At 40.3% G+C, this 28,000-nt stretch overlaps 1 protein-coding gene across 2 annotated transcripts; it reads left to right on the forward strand.

The window, feature by feature from the left end:
- Positions 1–75: 75 nt before the first annotated feature.
- RPRD1B (regulation of nuclear pre-mRNA domain containing 1B) lies at positions 76–27,982 on the forward strand. 2 transcript variants are annotated; one of them, XM_059827116.1, is made up of 7 exons: positions 76–239; positions 2,031–2,160; positions 3,267–3,400; positions 10,082–10,194; positions 12,044–12,170; positions 13,203–13,378; positions 25,537–27,982. In XM_059827116.1, the coding sequence occupies exons 1-7, from the start codon at positions 89–91 to the stop codon at positions 25,684–25,686; spliced, it is 981 nt and encodes a 326-aa protein (XP_059683099.1). In that variant the 5' UTR covers positions 76–88; the 3' UTR covers positions 25,687–27,982. The 2 variants fall into 2 exon arrangements, with proteins under 2 accessions (XP_059683099.1, XP_059683100.1); XM_059827117.1 differs by having other exon boundaries at positions 10,088–10,194; positions 12,050–12,170.
- Positions 27,983–28,000: the final 18 nt, after the last annotated feature.

The raw sequence follows: 28,000 nt of genomic DNA on the forward strand, positions 1-28,000 counted from the left end.
TGGCGGCGGCGGCGGCTTCTTGTCGGTGAGGCTGCGTCGCGCCCTCCCCCGCGGGCGGAGCAGGCCCGGCGCGGGCCGGCCCGCCGCCATGTCCTCCTTCTCGGAGTCGGCGCTGGAGAAGAAGCTGTCGGAGCTGAGCAACTCGCAGCAGAGCGTGCAGACGCTCTCGCTGTGGCTCATCCACCACCGCAAGCACGCAGGGCCCATCGTCTCCGTCTGGCACCGGGAGCTCCGCAAAGGTACGCGGGGCGCGGGCCCGGCGCACTTGCTCGGCCCCGGGCCTCCGCCGCCGCGGGCTCGGGCAGCATCCCGGCGGAACGCGCGGTCGCCGGCTCTGCCCGCCGCTCCGGCCGGCGGGGACCCGCCTCGGGCAGCTGCGCCCCGGCGGGGAGGGCGGGCTGAGGGGCGCAGCGGCTGCGCGGGGAGCCCGCTGAGCCGCCCCTTCTCCAGCGGGTAACGGGGGGCCGCCCGCGGAGCTGCTCGGGAGTGGACCCGTGCGCGAGACGCCGTTGTCCTGCCGTGGTTGCTTGTCAAACGTCGCAGGGAGCTTGGGGCGTGCTGCTAAAGGGGGTGCTTGGGGGACCGAGGATGGAAATGTTGGTTAAAGTAGCGAAGCGTTGGTTGAGGGGGGGAGGATGCTCAGCCAGGCAGCTTGGTTGTAAACCAAAGACGTCCTAAGCGTTTTCCCCTGGGCGTGCTCAAGTTGACTGTGAAGTGCTTTGTTGGCTGTTCAGCTCTTAGATTTTGCTTTTAAATTTTGGGTTTGGCTTCATCGTACTTGTCTCTTATAGAATCGCACTAAGGGATTAGGAGGTAAGCAGAGTAAAACTGGTTCTAGAGTTCTATAAAAACGGTTTGGTAGTGTTATCCAGAAATATCTTGTGGGTTTTTTTCTTCACAGATTAACTTAACTAAAGTTTGCCTTCCTAAGTGCTGGTAACTTCCCAAATTGCTTCATAATGAAGTTAGGGAGACTGCCAGTGTCAGTGTTGATGCCCTGTCCCCAGGGGCAGCTGTGAATCACAGAATCACTAAGGTTGGAAAAGACCTGTAAGATCATCAAGTCCAACCATCAACTAGCACCACCATGCCCACTAAACCATGTCCCACAATGCCTCGTCCACACGTTCCTTGAACACCTCCAGTGATGGTGACTCCACCACTTCCCTGGGCAGCTTATTCCAGTGTCTCACCACTCCCTCGGTAAAGAAATTTTTCCTAATATCCAGCTGTGAAGCCAGGTGATGTCACCTCTCTCATCCTGGGCAACCATCAGCCTTAGCCCCTTGGAGCGGATGATGCTGATGAAGCCCTAGCTGGAGTATTTTTCATGTGATTGCTAGAGTTGCCGTTTATAATATGTTAAGTATGAATTTTTGAAAGATCTGAGTTTGGCCTGCTGTGGAAACAAGCGCTTTTGTTTTCTGCCTCTTGCATGCGTATTTGCAGCCAGTGCGCTCAGGAGAACCACATCTGCCCACAGTAAAATAGAAACTGATGGTGTCAAGAGGGAAAAGTTATGGTATATGGAAAAAATTTAATGTTGCTGTGGCACAGCATTGTCTGAAAAAAATATTTGAGTTTCCACAACAGTTTTCTCATAGTTTCACTCTGTTCTGAATTAAATGGTTCTATACCAAGTTTTTTTTGCTGAACTTAATTAATGAAAAATAAGTCTGTTATTACATTAATTTTCTGGTAGGTTAGAACAGCTCGTTTTAGTCATGTATTTAAAGTTTATTTCTTATGCAGCTTTCCTCAGAGTTGAGGTGTCGCTGTGCGCAAAAGGTATTAAGCTCATGTTTGTTTTATAAATTAGTTAGAAAAAACCCAAATAGAAGTAAGGAGATCAAGAACTACTTGACTTGAAGGCCTCCGATTTGCCTTGGTAACATGGAAATATTTTGAATTTTGTTTTTAGGCTAAAAAGCTATAAGCAACTTTGAAAACCATGTTAATGATTCCAGGTGAAAGAAGTGAGAAATAAATGCAAACTCTCTCTCTTTTTTTGTTCTTTCCCCTTTTCCCAGCAAAGTCGAGTAGGAAGCTTACTTTCCTATATTTAGCAAACGATGTCATCCAGAACAGTAAGAGGAAAGGTCCTGAATTTACTAGGGAATTTGAATCTGTTCTTGTGGATGCTTTTTCTCATGTTGCCAGGTATGTTGCTGTATTATGTAGTTCTTAACTTTTCTCTCTAGAGATTTGCATTCTTGTTATACAAAGTTGAATTCAATTGGGTTTTATTTTGTTTTGTTGGGTTTTTTTAAGTCTCAGGGATACTTATACCCAGTCTCCAGTAGAGATTAGATTCTGACTACTTTGCAGCTAGGAACTGTTTAGTGTTAATATTTCTCTTCGGGGAAACTTGTTTGTATGTGAATCAGCCCCTCACAGCTTTACACAGTTGTTCTCTGCATGTAACTCCTATGTGCTTTATTTTGTTACTAAAAGGTCTTGTAGATCTGTTCATGGGTAGTGAAACTGAATAGTTGCATGTGTTTATTAAAGCCACATAATGAATGGCTCTTCCCTGCTGTCATAAGACTTTAAAAGAGCTGATATTTTGGGTCACTAGATTCTCATCAGTCTTCTGGTTCGAGCACGGTTTCTTTTTGCATTGCTTGTTTTAACGGTTATCTGATCATTAGTCTCCTTGCTAGGGGAAGAAATAATTTTATACATAAAAGGGAAGAAGTGATGCAGCTACCAACCTATAAAAAACATACTATCATTTAGTTAAGATTTTCTCTAAATAGCGTAATAATTCCTATTATCTCAACTAAACAACTTTAATGTTCTGTGTGTTTAGTAGTGTGCTGTTCTGGATGGCTGTCTAACTTTCAGTGCGCTATACAAGTACATTTAAGTGCCTAATGATCCAAACAACCTGCTTTTTAATTGGGGTATTATTGACTGAAACAACTGTTTAAAGTTAATACTCTGAATTGTAAACATGTCAACTTGGGGGTATTTTATAACTCTTCTTGCAAGTTCTGAGTGATAGAAAGTTTCTTCCTTCAAAACTTGTCCTGCTTTTACTTTGGGGTGGGAACATGGGGTACTTTCAGGCAATCTTTGGTTCCAATAAAAGGGGAAAATTGGCCACAAATGTGTTTTGTAGTTTCTGTCAGACAATTTGAGAGAGAGTCTCTCCAAACATGCAAATATTGCAATGGATGCAGCTGCTGGTTTGGAAGATGCTCTCTTAAAACATAACGAATATTTTTCAGCTGAACTATAATTCTTTTCTAATCTTTGGACAGAGAAGCAGATGAGGGCTGCAAAAAGCCCTTGGAACGATTGCTTAACATCTGGCAAGAAAGGAGTGTGTATGGCAGTGAGTTCATACAGCAACTGAAACTTTCTATGGAAGACTCCAATAGCCCCCAAACGAAAGGTAAATGCGTATTGCTTTTGTTGTGTGCTTTACTTTGTTTTTTAAACTGGTACATGTTTCACTGAAAGTACTGTGAGGAGTTGAGCTCTGGGCTCCTGTAGTTGAGTTGTTGCCAGAGCTGGTAGTGGAGATTCTTTGGGATTGTCTTGGGAGAAGCCTGATTTTCATTAAACTCGCAGTTCCAGTTTGCAAGCGTGTTGCCTTGTGAGTTGTGGCTGGCAGTAAGCTAAACTCAAGGTAATTTCTGCGTCTGCTCACGCAGATAGAATGCTGCAGGGCTGCCTTTGGATGTGAAGACAAGTCAGTTGGGTGCAGGGAACTGTTGCGTCCACCTTGAGAGTTAAAATTGTCCCACTGCGTCTCGGAGAGTGGTCGGCTGGGTTATTATAATGGTTTATTCAGTATTGTTAGTGCTTCCATTCTCATATTATTTTTGGTTTTTTATTTTGCATAGTTCAGATTAGCTAAAATCACATTGCTGCTTTGACCAAATTTTGCTCTGTTCCCCACAGACGTGTGATACTTTGTGAGAGAGTTGGCTTAGTCATTAGTAAAGTGCTCTTATGCCATTCTTAGATGGTGAAAACAAGCAAGATATGTCTACTGGGGTTGATAATTAATACAGAATTAATACAAAGACATGAGCATTAATATGAGACGTGCATGTGAAGACATACATCTGTGGCTGTGGTTTTGTGTTTCTTCATGTGCTTCTTCAGGCACCATTACTGGGTGGGTGCTTTAGCAGCTTACAACAGAGGCCTTCCAACTTGCCGTAATTTAAGTATGACATTCAGAAGGTATTGCCATTTTTTCCCCAAATGCTGGGAGACCAGCTGACCTGACCAAAGGGGTGGTCTCTTCTGTATCAGGTCAGAGGGAGTCTCTGCTCTGAGTGATGGGAGAGGGGAAGGGTGGAAGGTGTACAGTCTCTACATGAAATAGCTCAAATTGGGGGGTTTTCTGTTGCAATGTGTAAGACACCTGTTTGTCGTGAGAGGATGGAACTTATGTGCCCGAATTCCTCTTGAACTGATTACCTGAGGGTTTGATACTGTTAATTTAAGCTACCCAGATAAGTGTTTCACAAGTGTTTAATTTTTAATCTAAACAAAATGATACTGTGTGTCCAAGAAACACAGCTGTGATTTCCTGGTGAATTGGCAGCCGTTACTGAGTGTCATCCTCCCTTTGGCTGGTGGTATCAATCATTCCTGCTACTGTTATCTTCTCGACTTAAAACTGTTTATACAAAATCAAAACCTTCCTAACTAACAGACCTTTGTCTGTGGGAAATGGAATGAAGAAATGCAAATGTTTTAAGAACTGCTGTGTGCACATCTTCACTTGGTGAGCAACTTAGTTTTTGTCTGGGTAATTGGCGGTGTTAATGTAGTATCTTTTATTTGAGAGAACAGTTCAAGCCTTTTCACGAGTGTGAATATTGCTGCCTTCTTGTCAATTCATTGTAAAAAAAAAAAAAAGAAATTGAAATTTTTTAAACTAAGAGAAAAAGAAATTTGAAAAACTCAGAGTTCTCCTGAGTTTTTCTCCTTGTTTTGACTGGCTTGTTTTCAAATTAGCTTCTTAATAGTAAGAGCTAGTTTCACATGGGATTTTTATGGATTTCTAAGATAAATTGGTGTTTGTCCAGTTTCTGGTGGGCGACTATCTATGCTGCTGAAGGCTTTATTGTAGTTACTCTATTCCCTTTTCAAACAGGTGAACCTAAGCAAGATGGACAGTAATGTATCACGTTTTACAGATACAACGGTTATCATAAAAGTAGCAAACTGGAGTACACTGCTCCTCCAAAACCATTCTGACTTCCTGGTTTTGTGTACACCCAAGGTAGACACAGCTGAGAAGTAGGTAGTATTAGTATCTTTAGATTGGTGCAAGGCTGTGCTGGTAAAACAAAATTTCGAAGCTCCTTAAGAGTATCTGGTGGTGTGATAATGCGTATTCTTTTCTTCAGCCCAAGGTATCGCAATAAGTCTATGCAGGTAGTTCTCTACAGCTTTTTCGTATTGCAGTGTCTTAAATTCTTGGGCTGGTAGGTGCTGCTTTCTGAACAGGATGGCTCTGCGTGGGTTGCAGAGCACCAGAGTTGTGAACCTTGCCAAAATAAAGCAGAGTCCTGTATCAGTGACGAAAGACAGCTTTAATGCTTATCGGTGCGTGTTTCAGTGGTGCAGCTGATTTCTTGTTTCATTAGTAGCGAGGCCTTGGGTAAATGTATAGTAATTTAGTTGGCAGCATATGCTAAGTTCCTGCCATGAAACAGAGCTGATTGCACAAATAATGAAACTTTCCCTTCAGAGAGGTGGAGGGGAAAGAGTACTGGCCCTTTCTAAGCATTATATTCCCTGGTTTTGACTTCCTCAGTGGTGCGGGTCTTTCAGGTTCCTTAAGGAAATATGCATATACATGGAAATGAGCTTTTGAATATTGAGATCTTATATTGTTTTAACTCTAAATGTATTCATTAAACTTGCATTTGCTTTCTCATTAATCTCATTTTTATTAAATGTTTCTTTTTACAAGCAATAGGGGAGAGAAGAACCACCCGTTTATCTTAAAGCCTGGGAAAACTAGGTCTGTAGAGGTTTGATGTAAAAGCCTTTAGGTAATATAACCTATATAGCTGACGTTTTCTTTTCATTGTCTTTGTAATAAGCAGTTGAAGGAAGTCCTTGAATGTGCTCTGTATTAGAGTAGGACACTCCTACATCAGAACTTAACTGCTACCCATCCGCTCTGGTTGTGTTTATATTGCAAATTCTGGCACAGGAAGTCAGACCCGTATTAAAGTATGGAGAAGAACATCAGAGAGGAGAGCAGGCAGGGATGCTTCCAAGAATAACTGAAATAAAGGTACCTGGGGACAGGACTAGGTATAATTTTGGAGCGGAGAAACTCCAGTTATGCTTGACCTAGGAGAGGCTACCAACAAATGTATGTTGTAATGAGAACTTAAACAATCATGAGTAATCTACCCCCAAAGAAAAAAAGGGTTAGAACAGTTGGAGGGGACAATGGACCATTAGGGTTATCTTATTTTGTTCTTCTGTGTCTTCTGGTGTTCTGTGATGGTCTTCTGTTTTCTTTAGGAAAGCTGTTTATTTTCTGTTGTTGTTGTATTCAATGTTTTGTCCTCAATTACTTTCCAAAAGTGTCTTTCATATAAGTTTACTTGGATCTTCCACAAGTTTCTAAACCCCTGGTGCTTGGAACCTAAAGCCTACAAAAGTTTAGTTTTAGTTATAGTTTTGGGAGGCTTGTTTTTTGTTATGCTGATTGAGGATGATAGCCCTGCCAACACATAAAAACCACTTAAATTCAGCTGGTCTACCTTTCAAGTAAATGATTACCTGTAGAACTTCAGAAGTAGAAACCCCTGTTTTACAGATTTGCCTGTTATTCTGGAAGTACAGTAGCTGTTAAATGGGGTTTCCTTGAACCTTTCCCTGTAGACAGAAGTTTCTGCTCATGCAACTTGTCATATAACTGTGTGCTTAACTGTCAGAAGAGTCACATGATGTAGCTGGGCCATGACTGATAAATCCTCAGGTGAATTAAGGCCTATTTGATTTTTTTTTTTTTTTAAATCTGAACCCTTTGCATAGTTCCCTCCAGTGAAAGGCATTATCTACATCAGGAGTTCCTTACCATGTGGTGTGGCTGCTACTTGAATGAAATGAACATAACCAAGTCCTCCTGAGAAAAGATAATAATTATATATTGCCTTGAGATTAAAAAAAAAAAACACATAAAAACGCTGGTTTTAACAGAACAAAGTTTTAAACTCCTAGTTATCCTTTTGAATATGTGTATACAGATTCCACAGTTGGTTTCTCTTTATTGTCCATATGAGCCTGGAGTCAAACCAAAGAAGGCTGTTTACTTCTAAAACCAGTTGTCGAGAGATAAGAACAAAAAGGTGAACACCCTAGATGGGAAGATTTCCCATGTTGCCAGCTTACAGGAAAAACTCATACTTTGTCACTAAGGTCTTTGACACTGTAAGCTTCCACAAGCTACTGGTGATGGTTTGAAGACTGAAAAGTTGATGGAGAAATACCCTTACAAGTCTCTCTGGACACTGCAAGAGCAAGATAGCAACAACCTGGAGTTTCATGGCAAAGCTGTTATGACAGAAATTGTCTGTCATTTTTGAGAAACAAAGTGCTTCACTCTTTGAAGGCTTTTAGGGAGTAGTTCAATTTCTGAGCTGTGAAGAAGACCCCAATGAAGCAGGAAAGCTGACTTCATCTCTGGTAGCTAACTTCATCTCTAGTAGTGGCTTCTTTATGTCCATGTGAAGAATGGGCTCTTGATTTTCCTGGAAGAAGCTGTCCATATTCTACAAGGATATCTTGATTGTTTTGGAAGATGTCTATTACATACCATTGTTGGATTCTGATCAGTTTTAGATGCTCTTAATGCTTGCTTTCCTCTTCTCTTGTTGGATTTGAGAGGCTTTTTCAGAAGTGTAGACTGCAGTGCTTAAATTACTTCTGGCTGGCAGATTTTGAAAGCTACCCAGGCAGGGTGTGTTACAATTTATGCCTTGCTTCCTGCTCTCTTTCAGGGGTCCTTTTCCACCATATGAGTTTGAAAATAACTGGGGGGATGTTTTTCTGTTTTGATGAAATGGAGATGGTGTTTCTAGGATTCTTCAACAAGGTCTTCTGCTGTCCCTGTTTACCAATACCAAGGAAAAAAGTGCAACAGTCCACATCTATGGCATGCTACTCATGCCCAAAATGCTACTTTAAAGATGACTGCTTTGTTCCCCTTTGTCTAAGGGCCACTTTGCCCCATCAGCTGCTGTTCATACTCTCAGGGAGTGGCCTCTCTTCAGGTACACCAGCTAGCGACAAGTGCTTAGGACTGCAGGTGTTCAGGCACCTACCTTCTTCAGAGTCTTTCCCATCAAACTCACTTGGTCTTGTTCAGGCAGAAAATTCAATTCTGAATACTCCGTGTTAGAGTAGCGAGCAAGAGTAATGCTGTGTCTTGTGGTAGACCAGTTGGCAACACAGCAGGAATAGCTCTTCAGCAATTTGGATCCCAATTCTCGTTTTTGTTTTCACTTCTGTGTGCGCTACAGTCATGTATTCTTCTATTGATTATCTTGTGTTTATCCTTTGTTGGTCAATTACTTTCTGATAAGTACCCACAAATGATAAACATTGATGGCACATTGCATTGGGCTAAGTAATTTTAAATGCTCTCTTTGGCCATTTTGTCATCTGCACATCACCTCTTGAACTCAGCTGGTCTCTTTTGCAGAACTCAGTGGACAGCAGCTGTTTTTCTTGTTGATCTGGTATCTTGCTTGTCAGTCACATTATCAGGCACTCTATTACATCAGTTGTATACATACAATACTTAGACTGTACCTTTTTCTAGCCTAGATAGCTTTGCTCTAGCGTGCATCAGAAATTAATTTCGTCTAGGGTAACTGTTTTCTGTGCTTCTTTGCCTTCCATTGAGTAAATCTGTTCTCTAACAGAGATGCGTTTGTGTCTGCCTCATGAGGGTCATTCAGCTTTTTCCCGCACGAGCAGGATGTACAGCACCTCTGACTTTGTCTCCATTAAAATAAAGTTTTTCAGACATATGTCCCACCTGACAAGGCAGGCAAAGTTCTGCGTTTAAGGACAGACCTTTCTGTTTGCTTCCTAACTAGAGTTGGGCAGAGTGATTTAATTCTAAATCAAGAGTGATCTTGGATTTTTCCTGTGAATCAAAGTATGTACAGACTGTTCCCCTTGAACTCCGTGATTATCTTGGCAAGACTTGATTCCATTGAAGAGATATTCTCAAGACTCTGTCCAAAGCTTTCTTTCAAATTACCGTGGTTTGTACAAAATTTGGTAGCAAGTCTGAAGAGTGATCTGTCTTCTGAAGGCTCTATAACTGGATCAAAGGCTGCATTAAGACTTCTGACTCATTAAATAAACTCTCTCTTCCCTTTCAAGCTAAGGTATGCTATGCTAAGGTTGATGTAACCAACACTATCTTGGTTTATGAAATCCTTATTTCTGAAGTGTTATAGGTTACCTGCTTGGAGATCAGTTCATGCTCTGCCCATTGCTGTTGTTGCTGTCACATCTTAGAGTTTTAGTTTCACAGAGCTGTCCTGAAGTCTATTTTTATGGAAGACTGGAAGGTTGGATAACCAGCAGTTATTTATTTGATTGTGGGACCACGGTGAGCATCTGCTTGGTGCAAAAAGATAACTTGAAATTCTTCTGTCCATGTGTGTCCTAGCATCAATGCTTCATTTCTACCAGTCGAAATCCTCACCTATATACATGGTATTAACCAGAGAATCTGAGCAGGGTTGAAGACCTGCCATTTATTGACAAATAGGACATTTACTTGTCTTTCCTACTTCCAGTGTAGGAGGCATACTGTATGTATACAGTGCACACTGCTGATGTGAAGACTGTATCCTTGTACTTGCACATACGGAGATACATGTGTGAGCAAAATCAACCTTTTATTGCTGTTTTGCATTTGAGTGTTTGGTATATGATGCCAGCATTAGAGTCCAACTCTCTCTTTAGAGAGCTTAATCATCAGAGCATCTGGTACAGTTTTTTGAAGTAGAGATAGTCAAGGTGGGTGGATCTGGCATCCAAATGAGTTGCTTATATGCGTCTTTAGTTGCAGAGGAGAAGAAGTCTTTAAAGCGGACTTTTCAGCAAATACAAGAGGAGGAAGATGATGATTACCCTGGGAGCTACTCACCCCAAGACCCAAGTGCTGGGCCCCTGCTGGTATGTGGGATGGGTTGAGAGTGGGAGTTGTTCTGAAGGCCACCTCCTGTGTGGTACAGCCACAAGGTGGAGCTGCCAACAAGTAAAATGCTTTCAATGGAGAAATTCAGTTGGGGGTTGAGAAGTCCATGTGGAATGGAACGGATTCTTTTTTCATATTGAAACACTGTGCCACTCTGAGTGATTTCAAGTAGTCTAAACCAAGGTCTGAGTAGTACTACCAGTAAAGAATCTCAAAGGACTACTGGAAGAACAGTTCATATTTTATATTATTTCTAAGATAATCTCTCAAACCCAAAGTTGTACACAGTTAAAACTTAGGGGTTTTTGGTAGGACATCTCTCTCCATGAGGTATTAAAAAGCTCAACCTTTGATAGATTTGTATGGAGTTGGTTAGGAAAACCAGTTCTGAATACTTTATTTTGAGGCTGACATGTTAGTGGTGTGGAAGTAGTCGGAATGAAATAGAGGATCATTCTGACCATTTAAGGCTACAAAATGAACGTATGTTAAACCATTGTCTATTTGAAAAGGACAAAAAAAAAAATGCCCCGTCCCTCTGGTAGAGTGTAAACATTGAAAATTAAAATAATAACAGTTGTCAAGGAAATAAGTGAGATTTTTTTTTGTTGTTGTTTTTACCTCCAGATGCCTCGCAGCTTATGGTTTCTTTTGATGATAAACATTGTGTTTGTTGGAAATCATTAGCAGTTTGCAAAGTAGTAGTAAATATTAAGTAATGGACTTCCTTATTTTTCAGATTAGAAAAATATTGATTTAAAATTTTTCAGTGTTTTTATTAGTTTTCAAACTATTGAAATGTAGTTTAAACATCAGTGGTGTTGTTTACAGGGCTGGTGTTCCAGTTTCCAAAACCTCCCATTAAAACGTCAGTATTTTTTAAAACAAAGAAGCAAAACTTTTTTCTTCCTGTTCAGGGAGTCTCTCTTTCTCCTTTTCTTATTTTTTTTTTTGATCAGGGAGTATTTTGGGGAGGTCCTCTGAAGGCTGTCCTCATCCACATCCTTTTTAAATGAGGGTATGTTTTGAGTGTATTCATTTAAACTGACACATTTTTCCTCACTGCACTAAAACCAGCTGAGAGATTAAGCCGAGGGGATATTGTGGAGTCCAGTTAAATTGCAGATTGCAGTGTGCTTCCAAAGAGCCAGCTGAGCTAAGTGGGGAGAGCAATGGCTTTGCAAAACCAGGAAAATATAAAGTTTGCCTTAACCAGGGATACCTTTCATTGTCGTCAGAGTTTATGGTAGGTAAACAGTTACAAAATTCTAAGTCTTACAACGATGGAAATCTGACACAGTTTTGTTTAGACCGATACAAGTTTGGTTTTAGTGTTGGGGTTTTTTTGTTTGATTTTTTTTTTTTTTTTTTTTTTTTTTGCTATGTAAGAATGCACCTTCGGAATAGAACAAAGGTGCACATACACTCCTGCTAGCCTAAGAGAAAGTGTCAGGGTTGCTCAGCTAAAAGATACAGTCCCAATTTGATGCAACACAAAGGGCTGATGGCTGCTTCTCAAACTGATGCGGTCATGTACTTTTCAGCTTTGTCTTGAATGATCGCTTCTCTTAACTGGAATAAGTTTTCCATTGCAGATTCTTTAAAAAGATGATCCTACTGTAATTATGCATAAGTTCCTAAACGTTGGGATATTGTAAACTTAGTGAATACTCCCTGTGTTAGGAAACAACAGTTTAAAAATTACATGGAGAAAATATTCCAAAAATGGTTGCTTTCAAAAGTTGGTGACCTCAGATGCAGTGATCACATCCACAGGAAATGGCATAAAAGTTACCTGGTTTTAATATTAGCTAACTTGTCTCGTAGACCGAGGATTTGATCAAAGCCCTACAAGACCTGGAAAATGCAGCGTCAGGAGATGCAACAGTGCGGCAAAAAATTGCCTCTCTGCCTCAGGAAGTACAAGATGTTTCATTACTGGAGAAAATTACAGGTATGAAACTGGAAGATGAATGAACATGGATCCAAAGAATAACTTAGAAATCAAAGGTCTTAAATAATCACAGTGTATGGTGGAGTGAATTCCTGCTTTTGTGTCCTTGTTTTGTAGCTCTTGGGTAATTAATAGATAGCAGTCCTATGGAGTAAAATTGAAGATGAAATTTAGATAGCTTCTTCCCTTTTTTTGGCTTGGACCAAGGCTTTTGTACTTGGAGAGCATCAACAGCATTTTGCAAGAATGTAGAGGAAATAGGGCCAGAGTTCTCAAATGGATGTGTTTGATTTTGAACACCTTGACTGTTAAATATTTTCGAGTTTTATCAGGCTGTGCTGAGTACACACATACTCCTTGATTGCTACGGAAAAGGAAACTTGTTACCCCCATTAGTCTGTCAGTCTTTGTTTAAATGGACTTTTGCAATTGTATTTGAAAAGTAATCTTAGTAGAAGCATTTAAAAGTTGAACTGATTTGACTCTTGTTCCTGGAAGTAGTTTTAATTTAGAACTCATTATGAACTGTCACTTATTCAGTCCTTTATAATATACTCTTAGCATCCAACTGTGAAGTGTAGTGTGCAATTCATATGTTTGCTTGTATTGATACAATAGGAGTTATTCAGAGAAAAGAGGAATTAAAAAGTGCACGCCATGTTCAAATGTGAAAACCACCTGATTTGATTAATTGAATTCTGAAAGTACAGCCTAAACTTTCAGTTTAATTAGCCTGTGTATAGAGGCTAACTTCATAGATTTGTATCCCCCCAGCCCCCAGTCATTGACACCTCTGCAAGGATAAAATGCAGTCAATCACATCAGTGTCTAAAAACCACCATTCTTGGGTTGTTAGTCCTGCCTATTTCCTTTATATCCCCTGTGATAACAACTCTTATTTTCCTGTCAAGCCAGAAGCATATGTATGAATGAGATGTTATTGTGCATGTGCCTGGTGAATTGTAGCCCCTCTGTCAAAGATAGAAAGTTTGAAACTTTGTCCTCTAAATTACCCAACACTTTTTCACATAGACAAAGAGGCAGCCGAACGTCTTTCGAAGACCGTGGACGAAGCGTGCCTGTTACTAGCAGAGTACAATGGCCGGCTGGCAGCAGAGCTGGAGGACCGGCGCCAGCTGGCACGCATGCTGATCGAGTACACCCAGAATCAGAAGGATGTATTGACAGAGAAAGAGAAGAAGCTGGAAGTGAGTACTGATTACACCAGTGCTGGCAAGCTGATTGCCTCACCAAATGCTCCCGCTTGACTCCTTATCTATGTGTTTCTCTCAAGGGAAATGATTCTAGGTGTTACCTTTACATTTGGAGTAAAACAGGAGTAAGAATGCGGTGTAAAGAGTCTGGAGAAGACAGATCTGTTCTGATGTTCAGTCTAGTATGTTTTAATACATGTGGACATGGAAGGCCCAGTACTCAATACTTTTAAAAGAAAAACAGGCTTACTTCACAAAGTTTCTTCAGATTTACTCTATTTTTTTAATGAAATACCCATTTCCAAAAAGTCAACCTCCCTTTGCCGTAATTAGCTGGGGGGGGTTATTGGTTGTTTTTTTTGTTATTCTTTTCCTTACAGTTGGGTGCCCCTTATCTGCCTTCCCAGCCCCTTCTTGGTAAGGGGATGCAGTTTAAACAAGATCTTCCGGCATCTGTCCTTTAACAACCACTCTTACTAGAGCTTCTGTGATAGAGTGTAAATTGGGCTGATACTGGGAGATGATGACTTGCATTTCCTGCCATAGCTCCCTTGAACAAGGAGGGCAGGACGCTGTAAAATGAGACGATGCTGACTGGACCCGAGCACCAGCTGCACATCCTAGAGCGAGTGCACGGGCTGCGGCAGCCAGCCGTTTAGCTGAGACGTTCTTTCTCGGAGGAAGTTCTTTCAGCACCGCATCTTGGGACTAGTGTGGAAGTTTAATTAATGATTGTGGTTGTACGTTGCTCTGCCATCTGTTAAACTGCCCCTTGGCGGCACATTAAGGGCTTCCTCCACACTGTCGGCTGCTGGTTATTATGAACAGCTGGTGCTGGGTGGGACATGAGTTGCTGTAGAGGACAAAAATCTTCTGGAAGGAGACTGTGCTGTAGCAATTGCAGGCATTGTTTACTGTCATGACAAACGTAATCCTCTGACAGCTAGGCAACATTGTTCTGAGGTAAATTTCATTTTGAATGTTTTCTTTGTCATGTGTGTTTATACTAGAGTTTCTCAATGTCTTGTGACTGAACATGTTGCTTTTCCAGAGCAACATTTGTTCCAAATCAGCCAGACGGGTGCTGATGCTGCATTCAGTATTGAAGTGGATAGTTAATAATTCTGTTAGCTTGTTTAGCTTGAGTTTCTTCAAGCATAGCGTCTGTCTTGTGACTGAGTCATTAAAAGGCACTTTCAGACATGGATATGAAAGATGCCATAAAACCAAATCCTGTTTAGCACCTGATTTATTTGCTGAATACTAGTGGAAGTCTTGGGTCAGGTTTTTTTGCCTTGCTGAAAGAAGGGCATGTGTCTGGCAGGAACACATATATATGTGTGTGTATATATATAAAAAAAATGTATAAATGACAGGCATATTGCTGTTTACTTTTTTAAAAAAAGGCAAGAAATAGGTAGCAAAATGCTGCACAGCAATGATTTAAAAAGCTCAGAACAATCCATAAATTTGAGTCAGTTTGAGACTGTGAAATTAAGAAATTCACAATGGCAACATTAAAATTTCTAATGCTCTAGCTGAAATGTTGTGACAATTATGTTGGGTTTTATATTGGAAAAGATCCTTTTAGTAAGGAATGTTACTTGAAAATTGTAACTCTGGTAGGGGCAGAAATAATTTAAGCAGTTTACTGGCTGAGCTGCTTTGTTGATGGAAATAATCCTGTTGATGGCAACAGGACAGTAGCTTCCCCACTGTTAAGTGTAAACACACTCTTTAATAAGTTGGAAACTAAAGAATGATCTTATTAAATATCTGTTTAGGTTAGCATCTTTGTCATTCTGCCAAAACAAGGTGGCTTTACTGCTGTAGCAGTCTAAAACGAGTTGCAGGAAATGTCACTCTTTAATATGTACTTAACATGAAGGCACAATTCATATCCATGTCAAATCTCAAATCTTAGCTGAGGGATATTGCCTGATTAAAGCATTCCATTGTTCTTGAGTTGTAGAGGGTTAATAAGTAGTGGAAGATGTTGGTTACAGATATGGCAGGCCAGATCTGCTTATCAGTTTTGTTTGAGTCTTTGATGTTCTCACAGTAACGTTATTGATAAGCCTGGATTTTACTTTGTAGTGCTAATAAGCATTTTAATAGAAGGCTCCGAAATTCTTGTAGCAATTAAGAATGTATTAAAAACCAAAACATTTACTCAAGTGAAGACTGAAATAATAACTTAGAACAATCTAATTTTACATATCTTTGCATTGTATGCTTTGCTCTCTCAAGGTATCTTTTCCAGAATCTTTGGTACTATTGACTGTAAGTTTTTTTTCTCTTGTGAAGTAAGCTTCCTGACTGTCAGAGGATATGGCATTTCTTAGACAGATTGATTGTTTGCTTCACTATTCTGATCTAGCCAAGGCTGCTAGTTAGGGAGGGGGGTCTCTGGTAGTGATATGACTCAGGGCTTTATTTTAAGATATGGAAATGTCTAATTTGGAAATTACTCTGGATATTTCTTGTATTTTATTTACTCACAAAGCAAAGTCTTTCACTATGACAGCAATGAAAGTAGCTAATCTACATCTTTTGAAAAGCAGCTTTTGTGGTCTAAAGAGCTACAGTTCTTTACTAATCCTATTAATGCTATCCCTCATGAAACACAGCAAATTCTCAAAACATATACATGAACTCAGTGTACTTATGACTAGTGGGCTAATGCTCAAAATACTTTACAATGTCAAAACCCTGCGACAAAGAGCTCTTGTCATCAGTTGCAGAAAAGCTGTTTAATTAAGGGACAATATGCTGAGAAAGGTGGTCTTCGACAATGAATTACACTTCAGCATTGATACAGACTGGCATCGGTAGGGATTGAAACAACGTAGTGCTAAGAAGCACTGGTAATTTGAAGGGAGAAAGCTGGCACAGAGCCTGAAGATCATAACATATGAACAAACTCTGCTTTTAGAGTAGCAATGGAAAAAATTGAAGGTGTAATAATTAGGATTACTGTGTCTGGGGGTGGGGTGGAGGGAGATTGTGATAATTTGATTGTAGTCTGAAAGTGCATAGAAGGAGAAGGTAGAATTTCTTTAATTCTGGCAATCAGCTGCAGAGCAAAATCAGCTGGACCAAAGCTGATGCTGAACAGCCTATAACAAGGCATATATTTTTAAGGGTAAATATTGTTTAACTTAAACTTACTGAAGGGTATGGTGGATTCTGTCATTCAATGTCTGAACACAGAATTTCTTTTTAAATGGTGCTTCATCTCAGTTAGAAATTGTGGGCTTGATACTGCAGCTGCAGTATGATCTTCCATGGCCTGGACTGGATCAGACATCAGCCTAGACTTTCATAATAGCAGGTGTCAGGAAATAAAATCCATTTTCAGACAGGCATAGAAACAAGAACTGGTGTTTCTATAAGAATGAGATAAGGCATCTTCATATCTCACATGAGTACTTAACTTCCAATGAAAGTTCTCTGATTTGTGTTATTTTTGGCCATTGCTGCCCCTGTTACAATTACCGAGTACAATCAGCTGGGGATGGTTTTTGTCCTTCAGCACCTGAGTCTGCAGAACTTCAAGGGGAAGGATTATCTTTTGAAGTCGATGTACTCTTCCTGAATGTGTTGCAGGCAAGTAGAAAAAAATCCAGGGAATCAGTTTGTGTAAAACTGAAATGTAGGGGGGAGATATCTGGAAGAAGAGTTCCGTGTTGGTGTACCAGGTGACTGTAAAATGCAGTCAACTAAATAGATGGGACTAGAAGAACCAAGTGGAAGTAGTGCTAGAAAATGGCAAATTGTGTGGAAGCTTCGTGGTTATCTGAAATAACTACTGATAATAGAAAATTTGGAGTAAGTGGAGGTAGGGTTATTTTAGTCTAATGGGGAGAAGAGGCAAAAAAAAAAAGTGTGCTTTCAGAATTTCTGTTTTGATTTGCGGTCAGTGATGTTGAGTTCTTCCCCATGCCCTCCAAATATCTTCTGTACATGTGTTTGTAAAAGGTGACATGAGGAACATGCTATAGTATATACAGTACATAGATATAGTACAGTGTGTATGTGGGGGTGTGTGTATACAAAAATGTATGTGTGTTTATATGTGTGCATATATATAAAAATAGAAAGAACACTATATTTAAGATCCAGTTTAGGGGAATTTTTCTGATTGTTGTCTGCACCTGGGAAATTGTGACTTAGAATCCTGCTGAGAGCTGTGGGGGTTTTTAGATGTCGGTGGGTTTTAATATTCATGGCTTCAAGGCACCTTTAATAAAGTGTTAAAGCTTTGCCCATATGAATTTGCAAACTCTCTTTGTTCGTGCATCCCTGAAGGATGTAGTACAATCTCACTTGAGGTTTTCTGGACTGCTCAGCACTACGCATTTTCTTGAAATAAAATTTAGTTTGGTTGGTTGCTTCCACTGCTTGGGTTTTTGTTGCATATCGCTGTTGACTTGCCTTTGTGGCTGCTGCTTTCCTTTCAGACAAGAATTCTTGGGTTGTGGTATATTCATTTCAGTGGTTTAGGCAGGGAACAAGAGATGAAGTTTTAGTTTTTCTGCCAGGAAACAAAAATGTCGGTATTTTACATGCATGCAATGAGCAGGAGATAGTGACAGGAACTAGACAGTGCAGGGAGGTCTCCTGCTCTACACCCCGGGCAGGGCAAAAGATCCTGACCAGGAGCACCCAGGCGAAGAGTGTCATGCTCAGGTCTATAAAACTGAACTGCTGATTAACACGGTAAAAAGTGACTAACTCTACATCAGTATTTCCAGCTGTGCGCCAGTCGTGCCTTTGGGTGTGGGACAAGAACGAAGGCTGTTTCATAGCGATACAATAAACTAACATTGCGGTGAATCTGGTTCTGTTGTGCGGTGTACGGCTCGAGGCAACAGCTGTGTTTCTTTGCACAATGCAAAAGTATAATTTCTTCACTTTGTAGGTACTTGTAGGCATTCATAATTATAGTAGTACTGCAAATGAAATAATACGAAAAATATAAAAATCATCCAATATTAATATATAATCTTTTTATGCATTTTACTGAAGTAAACCAATATATAACTACCCTTTTGCTTAGCAGTCAAAAGCACGAAGATGCTTGAAGAAAGAGTGAATATGTAGCTGTTTGCTTGTGCCCTAAATGTTGACTTCTGTCGCGAACACCATTTGTGCCCTCCCAATGTTTATTGTGGGAAGGATGTGCTGCACATGAAGCCAGGTTTCATTGCTATTGTACAGTGGCAGCCTGGGCCAATTCTGAGAGAGCTTTTAAACGTTTCCAGCAGATGATGAGGAGGCATCTCCAGCAGCTGGAGAAATAATCTGCAGAGGCCTCTGCTGACTCTTCTATTGGACAACTTAAAAGTTGTCCTCAGTAAAGAAGAGAGCAAGGGGACAAGTTATGGCTTCAGAGCATGTAATTGTGCCAAGAGCGAAATGCTATCTCTGGTGAAGTGTAATGAATGATGCTACAAAAGAAAGAAGCCTTGTCAAATTTAAAAGAGCAAGACTGCGAGCAACTTTTAAGGTATGAAAATGAACTGTAGCTCTGTAACGAAATATATCGTTCAAGCTGTGATTCCTGGACCGCATCTTTCAGATGCGTTATATGAAAACCTCAGGTTTCTTGGTTTAGTGCTGCTGCAAAAGAAGGAAAACTGGTGTCACCACTAGCATTTGTTTTCACTTTGCTTTTGAGGTGGGTTCTGCTGCACTGAACTTGTGAAATGGAAGACGTTTCCCTCTCTGCTGTCCGGCTTCTTGCAGGGGCAAGTTGACTGTGTGGCTGTTAAGAACCCCTCAAGGCATTTGCCGTGCTGACTGCAGTGCTGCTTTTGAGTTCTGCCAGGTACTGGAGAATATTCTGTCCCCTCGGCACTAAAACACATGCTCCTGCAGTCAGGGTGTCAGGACACAGGCGATGTGCTGTGCAGCTGTAGGCATTTCTGCACTCTTCTCCACAGGTTTGCGGCTGCTTTGCCAAGAGGCTGTTCAGTGCAGCGCTGGGCTTGGGCTGGTTAGCCCTGCAAAGCGGGAGGAGCAGGGCCGCCTTGCTGCCGGGCTTGTGCAGCTGCCCAACTGCACCAGAGCAGATGCAGGTCGTCTTCAAGGTGGCATTTGTGTCCTAGTCCAGCAAGTGTCCAGACAGACTACTTCAGAGGACTTCAGGTTCTGGATCAGGCCTTGAATGTGTCGAAATCTTTCACTTGTGTTTGGTTGAATTTGTATGGGAATAAGCAAGTTTATGGATAATTTATGTTTTGTTTCCGGTTCTTTTGTCTCTTGATTTTTGTGTATTTGTCAGCTGCCTTCTTTTGACCAAGACTACTTTTATTTCTAGGACTGTAGGGTTTCTTTACAAGGCAAATTCATGTTTGTTTTGCAGACGACTCTTTAAAATCTGCTTTCTATGAGGTTTGGGTGGTTATAACTGATGTGGAGAAAGCTGTTCCCCCACCGCCACCAATTGAACTGTTAGTAATTCTGCTTGCCACACTGACCAATGCCTTCCACTGTCACATGGGGGAGATTGACTTATGCTTATACAGTATGAAAAAAGGGTAGAATATCGTTTTAAAACTGGGCTTATTCAAACGTGACACTTGAGAGAATGTGGAAGGAGGTAGGTTTGAAGGCAGGAGAAAAGTGCTGATACACTTGGCACACTTTATGTTGGAGAAAGGGAATTTTGAACTGCTTTTGAAAAGGCCAAAAGGAATAGCCTGGCAGAAGGTGGAGTGAACAAGTATGTTGCATGCAAACTGGGCATCTTCTTTACGGAATTGTTCTTGAGCATGAAGCTGAAATCAGATGGTAGACTTTTTAAAAAGTTATCTAACAAATGATTTATGCTTAAAAAAAAAAGTTGGGTGGTCCTCTAGGTGTATATATACTGGAAATACTGATTAATAATAATCCATGCTTTCTTAGATAATAAAGAACAACCTTGGGGCAGGGGGGAACCCCAAAACAAAAAACCCCAAACCCCTTACTGTTCTAATTTTGATGTGCTGTGTCTAAATGTTCTGTCAGGATGTAAGATGAGGGCTTATGTGTGCTATTCACATCCTCACTGAGCAGGAACTTGACTCTCCTTGCTTTAGAAAGCTTTAATTTTTGTTAATTTTCTCCCAACACCCTTCATATTGGTCATTGTGACATTCTTATCCTAACATGTTTTAATGAGTATGTTTTAAAAGTACTTCACATAGGTTAAGTGACAAGCAGCAAAAGCTATATTAGTGTTGTATACTTAATGTTTTTAAATAGAGATTTTATGTGACCGTATAAACAGATTACTGTCAAACCTCTCACTTCGCTCTTTTTTCAAATTTCTGTCAAACCTCTGGTCTGTTTTTTTTTCCCTGAATTCTGTGGTGGTCTGCTTTCATACGTCTGCTCAAGCTACAGCATATCAAAACTGAGACTGACTGGCTGCTCTTCCTATTCACTTTCTAAATTCTTATTAATGCTTAACTAGATGTTTTTCAGTAGATGCAATTGCTGTGATGACTTACAGCATGTTACTGCTTGACCCAGCACAGGAGTGGAAGTGTCCAGTGCAAATTCTAAGCTAAAATAAAATGAAGTCCATGCTGTGTAACTTGACAAGGTGAAGCAAGCCATGCAGCTGTCCTCAGAGTGAATTTCCTGTCATGTCAATTACAGTCAGTTTTATAATGTTCAAGCAAGGCTTCTTTTGAACAAAACACCATTGTCAGATTCGTTCAGTGGTGTTTAATTCTGATTTTGCATTTGTTTCAAGGACTAAGTATCTAATTCACTTGGCCACTGTGGATGTAGAATGCTGCATACTGAAAGGGAATGTTGATTAGCAAAAGCATTTGTGTGGCATAGCGCCAGTTTTTTCTGTATCATCCTGAAACTCCTGCTTACAGCAAAGATCTCATTATTTTGTCTAAAAAAAGCAAATAGCATCCAAATACTGTTAATCTTAATGAAAACCTACTACGCAGGGAGGCAATTTGCTAGACACATGGAGTAAAAACTAAGAGCTCAGCAGCAATTTCTGTTAAGTGCACTTCATATTTTTTCAGTTTTATTGAATGGAGGGACCTTATGCAAAAATCTGCAAGATGCAATTTCAAATCATGTCATGGGCTACATGAAAAACATGGTTTCCCATAAAACCTGCTTCCAGAGTCCTACGTTGCAGAATACGGCCACAGCTTGGTTTGCGGAAGAAGAAAAGCCCTGAGCCTGGAAGGGGGTTACACGTCTCTGCTTATGCATATTCCTGAGTGGAGCTGAGGTGCGTTCCTGAATAGTACAAATGGCAAATACAAATAAATGTGCCTTGCACTTCAGTCAAAGGATTATGTCTCCCTGGTAGGTGCTTCTTCCATGTTGCAGCAGGACTTCAGAATTCTCAGCTTCTAGGAGCGGCTGCGCAGAAGTGACGGGCTGCCTCCAGGCTCTGTCTTTGATAACCCATCTTTAGATCATAGCCTTGTTCTTGGCTTGGGGTGCTGGCCAGGTGCTTCAGTGCAGTCAGCCCTCCCTGACCAAGCTTTGGTGACCGGTCTCTCAAGTCCTTTACAGCTCTGCCACGAATCAGCATGACGTTTCGGTACCAGAGCAGATGGGAAGTGTTAAGCATGCAGGAGACAGTTCTTTAATGTAGTCTGTGTTGTGTGTCATATCTGTCTGGCAAGTATTCATCTCTTCTAGGAAATCTTGGTTGCTGGATTACTCCTTTAGAACATCGTTTCCATTCCTGAATTTAGTGACATTTTTCTGAGCCAGAGTTTTTAATGGTTTGGAGGCTGTTACTGCCTTTTCCTTGTACTTTTTTTTCCTCTCTCTCTCTTTTTTTTTTTTAACAGATAGGATTTAGGCCTCACTGCTTTAACAAAAACTTTAGTGTGGACTAGTTAATGCCTGCATTAACCTACTAGTAAGGTAGAAGTACTTAGAATTGAACGGATGTGGTTCTCAAGGTGACTTGATTTTTTTTTTTTGTTGGTCATCATATATGTACAAAAATCTCTGTTCAAATTGAGAAGGTATTTCTGAGAGCTCAGTACTCCATGTAGCTCTCAGTGTAGAGTACCCCTAAAAATGGGGATATGTTAAGAGCAATATTTTCCTGAACATTTATTTGAAGCTGTTAATTGTAAATCTGGGAACAGGTTGCTGCTGTTAATGTGTAGGGGAATTGCTCCTCAGTCTGTATGTTTGCCATAGCATAAAAGCTGGAACAGAAGTACAGTTTGCATACATCTTAGTGGTTCTTCATTTGTCGCTGTGTTATCTCAGAGCTGGGCTACCAAGCCAGGCGTTGGAAAGATTCTCACTCCTTTAAATAGTTCTGTTGGGAAAGAAATATTGTTTAGATCTAATATAATTGTAATAGTCACACAAATCTTCTTCGGCTAAAAAATCATAGTGTCCTAGTCCTAATTGTCCACTAGAAGTAGCGTATCCTGGTCCTCTTGTCAGTTTTGCCCTGAAAGTGGCAGGACAGTAGTCTTCCCATGGAGGTAGGCATTGTGTTGTACCTGTTTTTATAGAGTTCTCATGCGTGGATCTTGGCAATTCAAGCAGTATTTGAGGTATTTTCTTGGCTTATGCTTGGAATTTGCACCCTCTACCCATTTATCAGAACTGGAGAACTTGCCAGCTGCCTTACCCTTCTTGATTTCTTTCTTATCTTTAGTAAGAATTACTACAGCAAAAAAAATCCGCCGATACTCACTCTTGATAGAGTTCGGAATTCTTGAGAAAGCGCTGCCCTTTCTTTCCTGGCTGGATATCCATCACTCCCTGACAATGTCCTGAATTATGATTTTATTTATTTATTTTTAAGATAGTCTTTTGGGGGTGGCAAAAAGCAATCTCTGAATCCAGCCTCTTCCACCTTCTATCTGCAAGCATTTGCAATACAATAATACAATAAATATTTTTGCTCTCTATATCCCATATGTGCAGGCACTGGTGTTCCGCTGTCTCCCTGCCTTGCGTTATTTGTGATGTGCCAGCCTTGAGCAGAGCACTCCATTTACCATCTTTTTCCCAGTGTTGGCTACCATGTGCTCTTGGAGAAGTACCCCAAGTGTCGGAATGCAGTACTTCCATGGTTTTCCTCTTTATCTGCTTTCGTTCTGTATTCATGCTTAAAAATCTGAGTTTTTTTCCTGTTTTTGTTCTCTGTCTTCATAATGTGACTTACTGGACTTGTTTCCCTGTTTAAGTATTTCCCGAAAGGGTATGACTAGGGATGTGGGGTGCATTCTTGTTTTGATCCTGATTCTTCATCTTCCATTAAAACAAAACAAATCCTCACAATCCTAAATTAATGTGCACACCTCCTCCTGAGTTGGGTTGTTGTTGTTGTTGTGTTCTCTAGGCTTGAGAACAGTACACTTTAGTTTATGAAGCTGGTGGAGCTTTGTGTGGACTTGATTATTTCAGTATATATCCCACATACATTAACAGAAGTGTTTGGTTATGATGGTATGTTAACTCACTGAGCCTCATAAAAGGATTTAAGTTTGAAATAGGCTCTTAAAGGACATTCTTATTTGGCACTGGCAGGAAATTTATGGAATATATTTATATAGCCATTCCAGGTGTAGGGGTATTCTGAGTTGTTGCTGCTGCTCTCACTATTCTAATTCAAAGTAACGAAACACACAGACTGTAAACTCATTGCTTGTAACCCTGCAGGAACTGCTCTGCTTTGATATTTGGAGAAGGTGAAGAGAATTTCCATCATTGAGAAGGTTAGAAAGACTGGATTAAAGTTGTAAACTCTTCAGAAACATGTTTTGATTAAATGTGTGCCTAGTTTTATTTGATTATCAAATATACACTTCTGTTTTCTGGTAAACTGTTCTCTTTGCCAAGTAATTAAGAAATGAAAAGTAAGTTAATATTACAACTGACTGTATGGAAGCCTATTCTGTGTACTATTTTTCTTAAGCTCGTTGTTACCTGCATTCTGGAGATGCTGCTGAAAATATGCCGTGCGTAGTTGGGTGAAGACCGGTGCATTCCAAAAGAGATGATGTGATACTGGTTTTTTATTACTTAAATAGCTGTCTTCTGTGACTGTTAACATAAATGTTTAGAATCACAAAACTTAGAAAATGACATAAAGGTAATGATTGAGCTTCTGTATTAGATAAGAGCAGACCAACACACATCCAAGTTAAAAGGCCTCTAAACATCGTTTAACAAGGTATGGTTGGTTCTTCCATTTTCAGGGTCCAAACTCTTCCTCTGTCTTCTCATTATGAAATACTAGTAACTGTTACCTGGTGTCTCTTAGATTGTGGAGATTTCTGAAGATGGATGGATATTTCTTACTGGAGTTTTAATGCTCAAGCCGGACCTTATTTGTGGAAAAACTGCTTGCGAATTTCCTCTTCAGGGATTTTTAACTTGCTGGTTTTTTCCTTTGTGATAAAATTCTGAAAATTTTAGTTCTATATTTTGCCTGGTTTCAATCCAGTGTGGATGTGCCTTTCTCTGGTTTACATTTAGTGATCGTACACATTGCTGTGTTGTTTGCTACCACGCCAGTCTCATGGTACAGCTGCTGTGGTTGCTAACATGAGTTGTCTAACAACTCATAGAGGAGACCTTATTTCACAACCAAAACTTGGTTTTGATTTAATGACTTGAAAGGGAGAACTGGATTATCTAAATAACCAAAATTGGTCAAGCTTGGGGGGAAAAAAAAAAGGCATTTTAGCAGCGTAGTAATACCTCTGGTGTACCTCAGCCTGCTGCCTTTGTCAGTGGAGGTGTGTCTGAGGAATGCTCTGTCAGTGTTCCTCCTCTGGCAGTGGGTGGAAGTCAGTAGCCTGGGGAAGAATACAATAGAGAGCTATGTAATGACACTTCTCTCAGATACTCTACCGGGCCCCAGTGGGTGCATTTTACATAGCTTCTGTTAAAGTAACACAGGCCAGGATTAGTGGTTTGGGGATGGCAAAGCCTGTGGACTTCCTGTTGATTGATCCCAGGCTGTGAATTTGGGTGCAGATGACAGGGTCTGCAGTCATGCCAGCAGTTGCTCAGAGAGCCAGTGCCTTGCCACCTTCTCCCAGAATCCTCACCTGGAAAATACTCCTGGCTGAACTAAAAACACTGCTAATTAACCTGTGCTTAATCTTCGTTCTCTTGTCTCTTTCCTTCAGGAATATAAACAGAAGCTTGCTCGGGTAACCCAGGTCCGCAAGGAGCTGAAATCCCACATCCAGAGCCTTCCAGATCTGTCACTGCTGCCCAATGTCACAGGAGGTCTGGCACCTCTGCCGTCTGCTGGTGACCTGTTTTCAACAGACTAGAACAAATGGTGTCCCCCAGTTTCCATTATTACCAGCAGAAGTAAGAAGACTCTGGTGTTGACTGGAAATCCAGTCTTCCAAGATCTACAGTAGGAAGGAACTTGCAGACCCTGCTTTCAACCTCTTGGCTGCTCATGCTCACCCTCTCTCTGTGTACAGTGGCTCACGCTGAGGGGAGGAAGAAGAGCGAGTTTTTGTGAGCTCTAAAGGGAGTGGGGATAGTCCATATAGGCAAACTTTTCTCATATTTTTCCATACTCTTTAGTTGCTGTTTGCTCTTAGCACTTGTTACCCCCAGAAAAGTCATGAGAATCATGTACATACATACCTGGAAAGTTTTCAAAGAAAGGTTGACCATGTAACATTTTTCTCTGTAAAAGTACCGTATTATTTCTGAATAAGTCTTGTCTGTTTTAGTTGGGTTTCTGAACCTCATCTCTGAGAGCAGTAGAGTGGCTAGTGGGCTTTGTAGGGATGTGCGTGTGTGTGCAGGCACTGTACCATGTCAGCGTAAGGAGGAGGCATCTACTAAGCAATGGTACAGAGAAATATTTTTCTTAAATCTACAGTTCCTCATACTGTGTGGGACTGACATGAAGGTAGTTCCTATTTGGCATGTACATAAATTGAAACTCACCACAGGCAATAAAAATACGCAGCTTTTCTTTGTGAATTAGAGATAGCTTCATAATTTACACTCTGCTGAGCAGTGCAGAACTGGGTATTACCTAAATGAGAGTGGAAGTAACTTTTGTTCTAGCTACCTTAGATTTATACCACATTTTTCCTCTTCATTATACAAAATGAGATAGTCACAGAAGCTTTGGTTTAACGAACTGAGAGGTTGGAATGGTGTATTGCAACTGGTGATATCCCAGTGACAGGCACAGTCTGGTCTACTCTGAGGATGGTTGCATTGGAAATACTGTTCTATAAATTCTCTCCATAGCTGTAGTGAAGTTATTTGATGAACAGAAGTTAAATGTGGTATAAATATTTATTTATATGGAAAATAGACCCATATATATGCACATATCCTGTATGCACATGTACCATGTCCATGCATGTAGATATTAGAAGGATGTACTTAATTTTGTGTCACAGGTTATTGTGAGTTGATTTTTATAATCGGGAAAAGTAAAAAAGAAAAAAAAAAAGGCAAATTTAAAATACTCTTAATTCCATTATGTTGCTAGCCAATGTTTTAGCTGCCATGGATGTAGTTACATTTCAGTTTGTGTGTTAGGTCTAACAAGCTGGACTCTGATCACTGAAGACCATTCCAATTTGGATAACAATTCTGTTTAGCACCTCTCACTATAAAACATTTTAAGTTTCTGGAAACACTTGATCTGATAATACAGGTTTTGTAACACAGAGGCTGAAATTAGTTGAAGTGATGTGCTGTGTTTGTGCCTCCCTATAGTCTTAAGCTGCTGTTATCAAAGACATGAGAGGAAACCTACAGAATGCAAAGCTTGTTCTGCGTCCTCATTAATTTATTTTACAGGGTATTCATAGCCTATTCAGCATCCAGTTAAAACAAATAATACAGCATTTTTTGGTCATTAAGTTGTTAAGAATCTCATGCCCCTTTCTTACTGACACTTCCTTTTGTCCTTTTTTTTAAAAAAAAAAAAAACTCCTTGCACTCTTGCTGCCCAGCCAAGAAATGTGTTTTTCTCTTTAGTTTACAGGAAATTTTCCAGTGGCAGAACTATTCTTTCCACGAATTGGTTTGATTGTACACCCTTTTGTGGTCCAAACATTATTTAGATAAAGCACTGTACATTCTCTCTGCTTTTGCCAAAAATGAAAAACAGAAAAACCCCCTCCAAACCTTGAAAACCCAAAACCAAAAGACTCATTTCTATCCTGTTGCAGCTCATGGAGTTACCCTGAGGCTGTTTTAACCAATAATTATTTTGACCATTGATTGAATGTGTATCCATTATAGGACAAAAAAGCTGTCGTAAAAAAATTATGTAGACAAATGTGTTGATATCTCACACTGTTGTTTTGGGCAGATCTTCTGTGAGAGAGTTGTATGTTGGTTTTTTTTAATTGAAATGTTTTGATTTTTTTTTTTTTTCCAAATACATATGTGTGTTTTATTTTGCTTAATTTAAATGAAGTCTTGTGGTTTTTAATTTTATTTGTTTTACTTTTTGGGCAAAGGGCATCTGGTGAACTGGGTGACATTCTCTTAAGGTTAAACAGATTTCCCCAAAGTGTGTCTTTTTTTTAACAAAAGCTCAAATCTGTATATGAATTGACTTAGGAATTAATTTAGACATATAGGCTGCCATTTGTG

Source organism: Gavia stellata, chromosome 20, assembly GCF_030936135.1.
Source record: "Gavia stellata isolate bGavSte3 chromosome 20, bGavSte3.hap2, whole genome shotgun sequence".
Classification (NCBI taxonomy): domain Eukaryota; kingdom Metazoa; phylum Chordata; class Aves; order Gaviiformes; family Gaviidae; genus Gavia; species Gavia stellata.

What these genes read in the sequence shown, in the direction of transcription:
- RPRD1B (XM_059827116.1), top strand. Translation starts at nt 89, where the DNA reads ATGTCCTCCTTCTCGGAGTCGGCGCTGGAGAAGAAGCTGTCGGAGCTG. An exon ending in GCTTTTTCTCATGTTGCCAG is followed by an intron (nt 2,161 to 3,266) that starts GTATGTTGCTGT and finishes ATCTTTGGACAG; the next exon opens with AGAAGCAGATGAGGGCTGCA. An exon ending in ATTACTGGAGAAAATTACAG is followed by an intron (nt 12,171 to 13,202) that starts GTATGAAACTGG and finishes TTTTTCACATAG; the next exon opens with ACAAAGAGGCAGCCGAACGT.